Source organism: Budorcas taxicolor, chromosome 24 (assembly GCF_023091745.1).
Source record: "Budorcas taxicolor isolate Tak-1 chromosome 24, Takin1.1, whole genome shotgun sequence".
Lineage (NCBI taxonomy): Eukaryota > Metazoa > Chordata > Mammalia > Artiodactyla > Bovidae > Budorcas > Budorcas taxicolor.
The window spans coordinates 33950765-33965065 of NC_068933.1; the positions used below are offsets into that span (position 1 = coordinate 33950765).

The 14301-nt window shown below is 37.2% G+C and overlaps 1 protein-coding gene across 1 annotated transcript in view; it reads right to left on the bottom strand.

Moving 5' to 3' along the window:
- LOC128068267 (A disintegrin and metallopeptidase domain 3-like) overlaps positions 1-14301 on the bottom strand; it is a 128281-nt gene that overhangs the window by 53003 nt on the left and 60977 nt on the right. The window contains exon 11 of the mRNA XM_052661391.1: positions 12970-13109. Within this exon, the coding sequence (XP_052517351.1) occupies positions 12970-13109 (140 nt within the window). The remainder of the gene's footprint in view (positions 1-12969; positions 13110-14301) is intronic.

A 14301-nucleotide genomic window follows, 5' to 3' on the forward strand; every position in this document is an offset into this window, starting at 1 on the left:
TGTCTTCTGCATATAGTGACTTTTCCTTTCTGATTTAGATAACTTATCTCTACCACCTAACTGCTATGCCTAGGACTTTCAATACCATTTGGAATAAAAGTGGCAAGATTTGCAACCTTGTCTTGTTGCCAGATGTTAGAAGGAAATCATCCATCTTTACTTTGCTTTTTTTTGTTTTGCATATTTTTTGTTTTGGGGCACACCATGCAGCATGCAGGATTCTAGTTTCCTGACCAGAACTGAACCCATGATTTCTATAGTAGAAGCTCAGAATCTTAACCACTGGACTGCCAGGGAAGTCCCTGCACTGTTGAGTAGGATGTTAACTGTGGTTTGTCATATATAACCATATTAAGTTGAAGTATGTTCCACCATGTCTACTTTGTTAAGAGTATTTATCATAAATGAATTTGAATTTTTTCAAATATTTTTTAATTTATTGAGATGAATATATTTTTATCATTTTTTGTAAATGGGGTGTAACATATTGAGTAACAGATGTTGACTCACTCCTGCACCCTTGAAACAAATCCCTCTCTTCATGTTATGTGTGTGTGCATGCCAAGTCACTTCGATCTTGGCTGACCCTTTGTGACCTCAAGGACTGAAGCCCACCAGGCTTTTCTGTCCATGGGATTCTCCAGGCAAGAATACTGGAGTGGGTTGCTATGCCTTTCTCCAGGCGATCTTCCTGACCCTGAATCAAACTCTCATCTCATAAGTCTCCTGCATTGATAGATGGATTTTTTACCCCTAGCACTGCCATGGAAGCCCTTATCATGATACATGATCATTTTAATGTGCTGTTGAATTTTTTTAAGTTAACTTATTTTTAGTTGAAAGATAATTGCTTTACAATATTATGTTGGTTTCTGCCATATATTAACATGAATCAGCCACATATATATGTGTCCCCTCCCTCTTGAACCTCCTTCCCACCTCCCACCCCATCTCACATTTCTAGGTTGTCACAGAGCCTTGGTTTGAGCTCCCTGAGTCATACAGCAAATTCCCACTGGCTGGCTCTTTGACATATAGTAGTGAATATGTTTCCTTGCTACTCTCTTCATTTGTCCCACCCTCTCCTTGCCCCCCTCCCTGAGACCATAATTCTGTTCTCTATGTCTGTGTCTCCATTGCTGCTCTGCAAATAGGTTCATCAGTACCATCTTTCTAGATTCCATATATATATGTTAATGTATGATACTTAGTTTACTCTGACTTAATTCACTTTGTTTTAATGGCTCTATGTTCATCCACCTCAATAGCACTGACTCATATGCATTCCATTTTATGGTTGAGTAATATTCATTTGTATATATGTATCACAGCTTCTTTATCTGTTCATCTGTCAATGGGCATCTGGGTTGCTTCCATGTCCCAGCTATCAGAAATAGTGCTTCAGTGAACATTGGGGCACATGGGTCGATTTCAATTATGGCTCTCTCAAGGTATATGCGCAGTAGTGGGATTGTTGGGGCACATGATAGTTTAATTCCTAGCTTTTTAAGGAATCTCCATACTGTCTTCTATAGCAGCTGTATCGATTTCCATTCCCACCAACAGTGTAAGAGGCTTCTCTTTTCTCCATGCCCTCTCTAGCAGTTATTATTTGTAGATTTTTTTTTGTGTGTGTTACAAAATTTGATTTTATTTTTAATTTTCTAATTTTTAATTAATTAATTTATTTTGGTTTATTATTTTTTTAAATTTTTCTTTTTACTTTATTTTACTTTACAATACTGTATTGGTTTTGCCATACATTGACATGAATCCACCACGGGTGTACATGAGTCCCCAAACATGAACCCCCTCCAACCTCCCACCCCAGATCTCTCTGGATCTTCCCCGTGCACCAGCCCCAAGCATCCTGTATCCTGCATCGAACACAGACTGGCGATTCATTTCTTACATAATAGTATACATGTTTCAATGCCATTCTCCCAAATCATCCCACCCTCTCCCTCTCCCTCTGAGTCCAAAAGTCCACTCTACACATCTGTGTCTCTTTTGCTGTCTCGCATACAAGGTCATCATGACCATCTTTCTAAATTCCATATATATGTGTTAGTATACTGTATTGGTGTTTTTCTTTCTGGCTTACTTCACTCTGTATAACAGGCTCCAGTTTCATCTACCTCATTAGAACTGATTCAAATGTATTCTTTTTAATGGCTGAATAATACTCCATTGTGTATATGTAGCACAGCTTTTTTATCCATTCATCGGCTGATGGGCATCTAGGTTGTTTCCATGTCCTGGCTATTATAAACAGTGCTGCGATGAACATTGGGGTACATGTGTCTCTTTCAATTCTGGTTTCCTTGGTGTGTATGCCCAGCAGTGGGATTGCTGGGTCATAAGGCAGTTCTATTTGCAATTTTTAAAGGAATCTCCACACTGTTCTCCATAGTGGCTGTACTAGTTTGCATTCCCATCAACAGTGTAAGAGGGTTCCCTTTTCTCCACACCCTCTCCAGCATTTATTGCTTGTAGATTTTTGGGTCACAGCCATTGTGACTGGTGTGAAGTGATACCTCATTGTGGTCTTGATTTGCATTTCTCTAATAATGTTGAGCATCTTTTCATGTGTTTGTTAGCCATCTGTACGTCTTCTTTGGAGAAATGTCTATTTAGTTCTTTGGCCCATTTTTTGATTGGGTCGTTTTTTTTTCTGGAATTGAGCTGCATAAGTTGCTTGTATATTTTTAAGATTAGTTGTTTGTCAGTTGCTTCATTTGCTATTATTTTCTACCATTCAGAAGGCTGTCTTTTCACCTTGCTTATAGTTTCCTTTGTTGTGCAGAAGCTTTTAATTTTAATTCAATCCCATTTGTTTATTTTTGCTTTTATTTCCAGAATTCTGGGAGGTGGATCATAGAGGATCCTGCTGTGATTTTTGTCAGAGAGTGTTTTGCCTATGTTCTCCTCTAGGAGTTTTATAGTTTCTGGTCTTACATTTAGATCTTTAATCCATTTTGAGTTTATTTTCGTGTGCGGTGTTAGAAAGTGATCTAGTTTCATTCTTTTACAAGTGGTTGACCAGTTTTCCCAGCACCACTTGTTAAAGAGATTGTCTTTATTCCATTGTATATTCTTGCCTCCTTTGTCAAAGATATGGTGTTCATATGTGTGTGGATTTATCTCTGGGCTTTCTATTTTGTTCCATTGATCTATATTTTTGTCTTTGTGCCAGGACCATACTGTCTTGATGACTGTGGCTTTGTAGTAGAGACTGAAGTCAGGCAAGTTGATTCCTCCAGTTCCATTCTTCTTTCTCAAGATTGCTTTGGCTATTCGAGGTTTTTTTGTATTTCCGTACAAATCTTGAAATTATTTGTTCTAGTTCTGTGAAAAATACCGCTGGTAGCTTGATAGGGATTGCATTGAATCTGTGGATTGCTTTGGGTAGTATACTCATTTTCACTATATTGATTCTTCTGATCCATGAACATGGTATGTTTCTCCATCTATTAGTGTCCTCTTGATTTCTTTCATCAGTGTTTTATAGTTTTCTACATATAGGTCTTTAGTTTCTTTAGGTAGATATATTCCTAAGTATTTTATTCTTTTCGTTGCAATGGTGAATGGAATTGTTTCCTTAATTTCTTTTTCTACTTTCTCATTATTAGTGTATAGGAATGCAAGGGATTTCTGTGTGTTGATTTTATACCCTGAAACTTTACTATATTCATTGATTAGCTCTCATAATTTTCTGGTGGAGTCTTTAGGGTTTTCTATGTAGAGGATCATGTCATCTGCAAACAGTGAGAGTTTTAATTCTTCTTTTCCAATTTGGATTCATTTCTTTTTCTTCTCTGATTGCTGTGGCCAAAATTTCCAGAACTATGTTGAATAGTAGCGGTGAAAGTGGGCACCCTTGTCTTGCTCCTGACATTAGGGGAAATGCTTTCAATTTTTCACCATTGAGGATAATGTTTGCTATGGGTTTGTCATATATAGCTTTTATTATGTTGAGGTATAAGTTCATAGCAATACAGGCATACCTCAAGAAACAAGAAAAAGTCAAATAAATAACCTAACTCTACACCTAAAGCAACTAGAAAAGGAAGACATGGAGAACCCCAGAGTTAGTAGAAGGAAAGAAATCTTAAAAATTAGGACAGAAATAAATGCAAAAGAAACAAAAGAGACCATAGCAAAAATCAACAAAGCCAAAAGCTGGGTCTTTGAAAGGATAAATAAAATTGACGAACCATTAGCCAGACTCATCAAGAAACAAAGGGAGAAAAATCAAATCAATAAAATTAGAAATGAAAATGGAGAGATCACAACAGACAACACAGAAATACAAAGGATCATAAGAGACTACTATCAGCAATTATATGCCAAGAAAATGGACAACGTGGAAGAAATGGACAAATTCTTAGAAAAGTACAACTTTCCAAAACTGAACCAGGAAGAAATAGAAAATCTTAACAGACCCATCACAAGCACGGAAACTGAAACTGTAATCAGAAATCTTCCAGCAAACAAAAGCCCAGGTCCAGACGGCTTCACAGCTGAATTCTACCAAAAATTTCGAGAGGAGCTAACACCTATCCTACTCAAACTCTTCCAGCAAATTGCAGAGGAAGGTAAACTTCCAAACTCATTCTATGAGGCCACCATCACCCTAATACCAAAACCTGACAAAGATGCCACAAATAAAGAAAACTACAGGCCAATATCACTGATGAACATAGATGCAAAAATCCTCAACAAAATTCTGGCAATCAGAATCCAACAACACATTAAAAAGACCATGCACCATGACCAAGTGGGCTTTATCCCAGGGATGCAAGGATTCTTCAATATCCGCAAATCAATCAACACAATTCACCACATTAACAAATTGAAAAATAAAAGCCATATGATTATCTCAATAGATGCAGAGAAGGCCTTTGACAAAATTCAACATCCATTTATAATATTTGTAGATGTTTGATGACGGTCCTTCTGACTGGTGTGAGGTGATATCTCACTATAGTTGTGATTTGCAGTTTTCTCATAATGAGTGATGTTGAGCATCTTTTCATGTGTTTATTAGCAATCTGTATGTCTTCTTTGGAGAACAAATCAAAATATAATAATAATAATAATAGTTTTTCTCTGATCTTGGTTCTCAAGTGTCCTTTTCCTTGCTGTGAGTTACAGTCCACCTCTGCATCCCTAGGATGCCCTCCAATACTGAGCTGGTCTCTGAACCTGCTATCAGGTTCTGAGCTCAGATTCTGGCCCTATGGCTGCGTATTCTTGCCTCCAATGTCCACAGCTGCCAGAGTTAGTGTCTTCTGTGGGAATTCTCATTGTCCCTTTATACATTTCAAAGACACAGAGTTTGCCTAGTTGAATTTTTGGCTTTAATCTGCAGCTTGTACAGTTGATAGGAAAGTTTTCAATCCACTTCCCTAGCCACACTGCCCCTGGGGTTCAATTGTGGTTTTATCTCCACCTCTACATGTGGGTTGTCCTCAGGAGTTTGCTCCCGAGGCTGCCCTGGAGGATTGGGTTCCGCTCCAGGGAGGCCCAGGTGTGGAGGTGGTGCAGCTGCTTGGATCGCAGGTGCTCTGGCAGCTCCAGGTGTGCAGGGGAGCTGGAGGTCAGGGGAGTAGGAGACACGGTTCTCTTTGGGTTTTCTCTAGCCTCTGGCAGCTCTGCAGCAGTGGGGATCTACTGTGGCGGTGGTGTGGCAGCTTGGAACACAGGGCCTCTAACAGTGCCAGGTACCCAGGGGAGCCAGAAGCCATTGGTACAGGAGATATGGTGCTACTAGGATTTTTTCAAGCCTCTGGCACCTCTGCCTCACTGAGAATTAAGAATGGAGGAGGTGCAGCTGCTTGGATTGCAGGGTAGACTTTTTCTAGCCTCAGGCAGCTGGCGCTCAAAGAGACTTTCTGGCTGGTCCTTCTCTGTTGTTCAGCATGTCAGGCACTTAAGTGCCTCCCCTGACTGGGGTCCTTTCTCTATTGGTGTACCAGGTACTTAAAGGGCTCCCCTGGCTGGGGTCCTCCTCTATTGCTCACTGCATCAGGTACTTAAAAGGCCACCCTCCCTGGGTCTTCCCCAACTGGTCAGCTGCTGGTGCTGGCATGGGGGGAGAGAGGCCACAGTGATGGCTTCCACCCCTTGCCCATGACTCAGCAGTATCGCCTTGCCTCCACAGCTGTCTGGCCTTTTCCACCACAATCTCCTCCCTGACGTCCCCTCAAGTTGTTTCCCCATAGTCAACAACAGACCTTACCCTGAGACTGCTCTCCAGTCTATAGGCTCCAGCTCCCAGCTGCCACACATTCCAGGAGACTTGTGTCCTTGTCCAGGGAAGGGAGGGGCTGCCCCAAGGATTGTCTGTGTGGTTCTCATTCCATTCAGACTGTCATAGATCAGCTGCTGCATTCTCCTGCAGCCTCCACTGTCCCAACATACTGCCCTGCTGTGAGGATCTGACTGATGCCTCAGTTCCCTTATACCCTGGATGCAGGCTCAGTCTTTATCACTCTCCTCTTTCCTTTGTCCTGCCAAGTTTTGCATCAATCTATACATTCCTTTTCAGTGTTCAGGGACTCCTGCCCACTTTCAACTGGTGTTCTGAGAGAACTTCTGCAACTGAAGATGTATTCCTGATGCATCATCCATGGAGAGAGATGTACTCCACACCCACCTACTTCTCCAACACCTTACCTATGGCTGTGTACTGTTGAATTTGGCTTGCTAATATTTTGCTGAAGACTTTTGCATCAAAATTCATCAAAACCATAACATTTCTTTTATTTTTCTTTGTGCTATTCTTATTTGTTTCAGTATGAAAACAGTGCTGGCCTCATAAAATATTGATGGAAAAATTTCCCTCCTCTTCTATTTTTCAGAAGAGTTTGAAGATTTATAGGAATTCTTCTTGAATGTTTTGTATAGCTCACCAGGGAAACTAGTGGTCTTGGACTTTTGGTTGCTGGAAGCTTTTTGATTCCTGATTCAGTCTTCAAGTTTTGTATTTCTTTATGATTCAGTATTGGAAGGTTCTATGTTCTTAGATTATTATTCATTTCTCTCAGATTTTCCAAATTGTTCATGTATACTTGTTTATAATAGTCTCTTATAATCTTTTGTTTTATGTAGTATTAGCTGCAACATATTGTCTTTAATTTTTAATTTTTAAAATTTGAATCTTTTTGCTCTTTTTTTTTGAAGAGTTTTGAGCTAAAAGTTTGTTAATCTTGTTTATTTTCTCAGAGGACGATTTCTTGGCTTCACTGATCTTTTTCTATTACCTTTTTAGTCTCTATTGCATTTATTTTCACTGTGACTTTTTTTTTTTTTTTTTTTTCGGCTGGCACTGTCTTTATTTATTTATTTTTTTTGACTGCATAACATTTATTTTTTTATTTTTATTTTTTATAGTTTTTTATTTTTTTAATTTTAAAATCTTTAATTCTTACATGTGTTCCCAAACATGAACCCCCCTCCCACCTCCCTCCCCATAACATCTCTGTGGGTTATCCCCATGCACCAGCCCCAAGCATGCTATATCCTGCGTCAGACATAGACTAGCGATTCAATTCTTACATGATAGTATACATGATAGCACTGTGACTTTTGATACTTCCTTTCATCTACTAACTTGGACTTCATTTGTTCTTCTTTTTCCTAGTATAGACTAGAATTTTTTTTTTTTTTTTTTTAGCTTTTCCTTGAAATCGTGATTTATCACCATAAACTTCTACTTACAACTGCTTTGTCTGCATGGCATAAATTTCAGTATGTTGTATTTCCATTTTTGTTGCTCTCAAGGTCCTTTTTGAGTTTTATTTCTTTGTTGGCACACAGTTATTTAGTGGTACCTTGTTTAGTCTTCACATATTATTGATTTTTCCCATTTTCTTTTTTTAATTTATGTCCAGGTTAATATTATTTGGTTTAGTAAAGATGTTGAATATGGTTTTGAAATTCTTTAATTGGTTGAAACTTGTTTTGTGGTCTAATATATGATCTACTCAGGAGAATGCTTCAAATACATTTGAGAAGAATGTGAGTTCTATTTCTGTTGGGTGGAATGTTCTGTAATATGGGTCAATCTATCAAGCCTAAGGTTTCATTACAGCCAATGTTTCTTTTTTGACATTCTGCCTGGATGATCTATCTGCTGAAATACATAGGTACTTAAAGTTTCCTACTATTATTATATTACTGACTGTTTCTCCTTTTATTCCTGTCCATATTTGCTTAAAGTATTTAGTTGATTCTGTGTTGAGTGGAGGCTTCCCTGTGACTCATTGGTAAAGAATCTGTCTGCGAAGCAGGAGACGTGGGTTTGATCCCTGGGTCAGGAGGATACCCTGGAGAAGGAAATGGCAACCTATTCCAGTATTCTAGTCTGGGGAATCCCATGGACAGAGGAGCCTGGTGGGCTATAGTCTATGAGGCTGCAAAAGAGCTGGACATGAGTTTGCAACTAAACAATGAAACAATAAAAACAACAAATGTTGAGTGTATATATATTAATAAATGTTATTTCTTCTTACTGTATTTTTCCTGATATCAATAAGCAGTACCCTTCTTTATCTCTTACTATCAGTATTTGTTTTAAAGTCCATTTTATCTGATATTAGTATAGTCACTCCAGCTTTCTTTGGGTTTCTATTTACATGGAATATCTTTTTCCATCTTTTCACTTTTAGTTTGTGTGTCCTTACACCTGCCTGGAATCACTTGTAGGTATGAGAGTGGTGGGTCTTGCTTTTCATTCATCATCCATCCTGTCTTTTGAGTGGAAAATTTGATACATTTGCTTTAAAAGTGATTATTGATGCATGGACTTATGGTCATTCTGCTCCTTCTTTTCTGACCACTTTGTAGTTCCTCTGATGCTTTGCTCTGCTCTTGCTCTCTTCCTGCATTCCTTCTTTTATGTTTTTCTCTTTTGTGCTTCCACTTTTTTATTTGGTTATGGATTTGGTTTGATTTTTGTTTTGTTTTTGTTTTATGGTTACCATGAGGCTTGCACATAACAATATATATATCTCTCACAGTCTAAGTAGACAACAAAGATTTGAATGCGCTCTATATTTTGACTTTATTTTCCTCAACAGGTTTTATGCTTTGTATGACATTTCATAACTTTTAATGTTACATATAGCTTATCACAATATTATAGTTGTAATTTTCATGACTCTTGACTTTTATGCAAACCATGTTACCTTTAATTACCTGCTTTGAAAGTGAAAGTGAAAGCCACTCATTCATGTCTGTCTCTTTGCAACACCATGGACTATATAGTCCATGCAATTCTCCAGGTCAGAATACTGGAGTGGGTAGCCATTCCCTTCTCCAGGGGATCTTCCCAACCCAGGGATCAAATCCAGGTCTCTCACATTGTAGGCAGATTCTTTACCAGTTTAGACACAAGGGAAGCCCAATTGCCTACTTTGTTTATTCAATTATTCTGAATTTCAGTATATATTTACTTTTACCATTGAGACTTTATACTTCTTATGTTTTCCTTTTACTAATTAGTACCTTTTCTAAACACTAAAGAACTCCATTTACTATTTCTACTAAGGTTGGACTAATGGTGTTAAACTTCTTTAGATTTTGCATGTCTGTAAAACTCTCATCTCTTCTCTTCAAGTCTGAATGACAACTTTGCTTGGTAAAAGTAGTCTTTTTCTTTCAGCATTGTGAATTTACCATATCACTACCTACTGGCCTGCAATGTGACTGTTGTCAAAGCTCCTCATGTTCTTATAACAGGTTCCTTTGTAAGTAACAAGCTGCTGCTTCTAAGACGCTTCCTGTCTTTAATGTTTGATGTTTTAATTATGTTTCTTGGTGTGGGTCTCATTGAATTAATTTTATTTGCAATTCTGGGCTCTTTAAATCTGGATGTCTGTCTCCATTCCCAAGTTAGGGAACAATTTAGCCATTATTTCTTCAAAAAAGTTTTCTGTCCCTTTCTCACTCTTCTGGAACCTATATAATGTGATTATTTGTCCACATGATGTTGTCTTATAATTCCCTTACCTTAATGTTTGTGCAGTCATTTTCCCTTTTGCTGAGTTTGTTAATCCTTTCTATGCTCTTTTTAGTTTATCACTACAATAGTCTATTGTATATTTCAGTTCAGTTTTGCATTCTTCAGTCCTCTGACTTCCATGCAGTATTTCTTTATATTTCCTGTGGTTTTATGTTCTCACATTGTTCATCCAGTCTTCTCCTTATCTTGGTGAGCATCTTTCAGTATATTATTTTGAATTCTTTACTGGGTAATTAATTTATATCCATTTGATTATGGTCATTTTATGATATATTATCTTATTCTTTTGTTTGGAATCTATTCTGTTGTTTCTGCATTTAACTTAATTGTCTCTTGTTTATCTAACTCTAGACAAAACAGTCATCTCTCCCAGTCTTGAAGGAGTGGTGATAAACAAGATGAATCTAGTCATTTTAAGACGATCCTAGATTTTGCTTTTCTTTGAAAATTTTCATATTGTCCAAGCATCAGCAAATTTCATTATCAGTGTCTTTCAGTTGTTAAGGGTATGATCAGATCTGTCAATGTCCTAAAATGAAGGACCTGACTTAGCACCTAAGATTGAGATGATTGGAAACCCGATCTTCAGTTAGCAGCCTTTAAAGTATGCAAATTACACACACCTCTGAGTGTAAGCGTACGTTCCACAGGTCAACAGAGGAAGGCAATATAGAGAAGAATGATGGGTGGCATTCTCAAAATTTGGGGTGCTTTCTTCAGGAACTGGAGAAAGCAAATGGGAGGGTGACATTAGGCCCACTGGGCTCTGTTTGTTGAGAGAATCACCAAAGGCTGTAAGATGTGTGCCAAACAGGAAGTTTCCCTTTCAGACAAAATCTCCTGAACATGGTAATAGGCCACTTTCACAGGAGGTCTGGTGTGTGTTTCAATCTCCTCTCTGTGCAGTGCCCTGGGGAGACAGCTGGCCAAGAACTTACCTCTTCAATTGTGATTATTAGAGTCTCATGGGACCCAGCAAGCAAGTCCCTCTGACCAGAGCTTTCTCATCTCCCTTTCTCATCTCCCTTTCTCAATATACTGATGTATATTATGAGAATCATCATTTACCAAATACCATTGGCAAAGCTGCCCCAATCTTTGCTCAAAATTTGCTCCAGTCTTTGCTCAAAACCTATCACCCTGCACATTTAGCAAGAGTTACCATAAATCTCTAAAGTAAAGGGTCCAGAGATAAGAAAGGAAGCAACAAACAAATGAAAAAAAGTAAACAAACAAACAAACAAAAATAATAAAAGAAAGAAAGAAATAGCTGGGTCCAAGATGGTGAGCAATCAGAACTCCAAGAGATTGTGAGTCTCATTATATGTTTATTTTGCTACCTAGAGTGTTAAACGACACCGCTACCAGTGCCCATAAATGGGCATTATTGTTCAAAAAGGATTGATAAATGTAGGCACCCCACTCCTTTGAAAAAGCCCTGCCCCTTCCCTGGAGGACTAATGCATATGCTTCTGTATCACTAGCCTCACTCTTCCTTCCTTTGTCTTTACTTTTTAAAAGTAAATCCTTATCACCACATGGGTGAGAAGTTCATCTGTGAACTTCCTCATTCTTTGTCCATTGAAGAAATTTTATCTGTTGAGGTATCTCAGCTTCCGTTTCATTACTCTGCTTCTTGAATAAAGCAAAACAAGAACCGTCCCCTGTCCAGGCAGAGAAGCTAGGGTCCATAGGACTTAATTCAGTAACAGTATTACCTTATTGTTATTCTGTGTGAAATTTTTAACATTCATGTTACAAAACATATTTTATTATCCATGCCGCATAAATCTATTAAAATGTATTTTGTTACATTTATCATAAAATCCCAATTTCTGCATCATGATTGCTTGCTTAGCTCCTTTCCTACATTTTCTAGTCCTTCCTGGACCTCTTTCTCTGAATCATGATTCTTTAACCTGATTGTATTTTACCATCTTTAAAAAAATATTCTATGCTTTTAATATTCTTCCATATAATTTCAGTCATTTCTTTTGGTTTGTTTTATCCTTTCCAGTCTTTTGAGTTTTAAACATTTCTTCATATCCATGTATCACTTCACTGTCTTTCCCTGAAAAGTTTTCCACAAGTTCTTCATGTGACCAGACTTCTTTCTTCTCTTTCAGGTTCCAACATGAGTTTGTCTCATAGAAAGCTTCCTGTTGCTGCTGCTGCTAAATCGCTTCAGTCGTGTCTGGCTCTGCAACCCCATAGACGGCAGCCCAACAGGCTCCCCCGTCCCTGGGATTCTCCAGGCAAGAACACTGGAGTGGGTTGACATTTCCTTCTCCAATGCATGAAAGTGAAAAGTGAAAGTGAAGTCGCTCAGTCGTGTCCGACTCTTAGCGACCTCATGGACTGTAGCCTACCAGGCTCCTCCGCCTGGGATTTTCCAGGCAAGAGTACTGGAGTCGGGTGCCATTGCCTTCTCCAACAAAGATTCCTAGACCCTCCTTTTTTATCATAAAGTTTCTCTTCTCCATGTATTCCCTATTTATTTTCTCTAGGCACTTAATGTAAATCATTTAAATTTTGCTGATTCTCATGTTGACTTTAAAATTCTGTCCCTGATAGACTAATATAAAATATATAACACTTTTCTATCTTGTTAATCATTCACATGATAGACTAACACAATTCTTGTAACTGTACATGCTAAAATTTTTTTTGATAGGATGAATAAATCTCACATCAAGATTCCAGTGCTTCACAAGAACTCATCATCAATGACTTGATACTACATACAGCGCTGAACATAGAAACAAGAAGCGCATTTTCTACAATATCAAATACTCATTCCTTTTAATAAATGTTAAAATAATTCATAGGTATTTAGTAAAAGTGCTTTTATCTATGTTATATCAAAGATATCGTACATCAAGAAATGCTATAAATATCTCCCCAAAGAAGACAAAGTTTTGATAAAAGTCACAACTTACATTGCTTCAGGATTCATTATGCATGCAATTCCTGGACAGGAACATTCATAGATGTTATTATTATACTTTAATCCCAGCATAATTCCAAGTAATTGCGCAAAAAGAACTGAAAATGCCTCTAAAGTTATCATCTTTGAATACTAAATGAAATAAAAAATAGAATGGTTGTTCAAGTTATTTGTTTCAATCCCTGTTTTTTTCATGTAATTGTGGCTATATTATCTAAATGCAAATACTAATTTAATAAACTTTTATATAAAGCTCATTATTTTCTTAAGAACATTGGCAAAGTTAGATTTTGTTATTCTTTTAGGATAATAGTACTCTCAATACAAATGGCATTCATATATAAACAATACTATTAATAATATATGTTTTAATTACATGTTACTGATTTAATTATAATAAACTGAAAAAATATTCTGAGAAGATTCATCATTGTTTCAGTAACTACAACACTTTTATTTAAACACTTTGAAAATACACAGATTCTTAAGAGTTTAATTGACAGTCAGTTTTAATGTCAGAAATAGTTGTAGGATAAAATCAATGTTTTCCTAAAGGAAAAATACTAGCATTAAAAAATAAAACTTGAGTAGTGATGAAAGCAACACACAAAGCCCTGGTTGGTAATCAATGATGTTTTTAACTATCTCCATAGTTTTGCCTTTTCCAGAGTGTAATAGATTTGAAATGATACAGTGTGTAGACTTTTCAAACTGGCTTCTTTTACTAACCACTATGCATTGAAAATTCCTCCATGTCTTTATATTGCTTGAGGACTAATTTTTTGAATACTGAATAAAATTTCTCTTTGTGTCTCAACTTGTTTCTTTATCCACTCATGTATTAAAGAACATGTTGTGTGCTTTTAATTTCTGGCTATTATAAATAGAGTTGCTATATGCAATCAGGCCCAACTTTCTATGGATACAAGTTTTCAGTGAAATTTTCTACATGGTATAGCGGATAACTACTGGATCATGAAGTAAGGCAATGTGAATTTTATAAGAGATCACCAAACTGTCTAAACTCTAATTCATCAACATGAATGACAGTTCCTATTGCTATAAGTCCTCACAATATTTGGTATCATCAGTTTTGCACATGGGCACAAAACTGAATAAGAACAGCAAGTTAAATTCTTGCCTTGTTCCAAATCTTAGTGGGAAGCACTTCATCTCTAAACATTAAATTTAATGTACATTCTATTTTTTTCTAAATGATCTTTGTGAAGTTCTAGTGTGCTGCTCTTACAATTTTGGTGAGTTTAATCATAAAAGGTCTTAAAATTGCCAAATGCATTTTCTGCATCTATTGATATAATAAAAT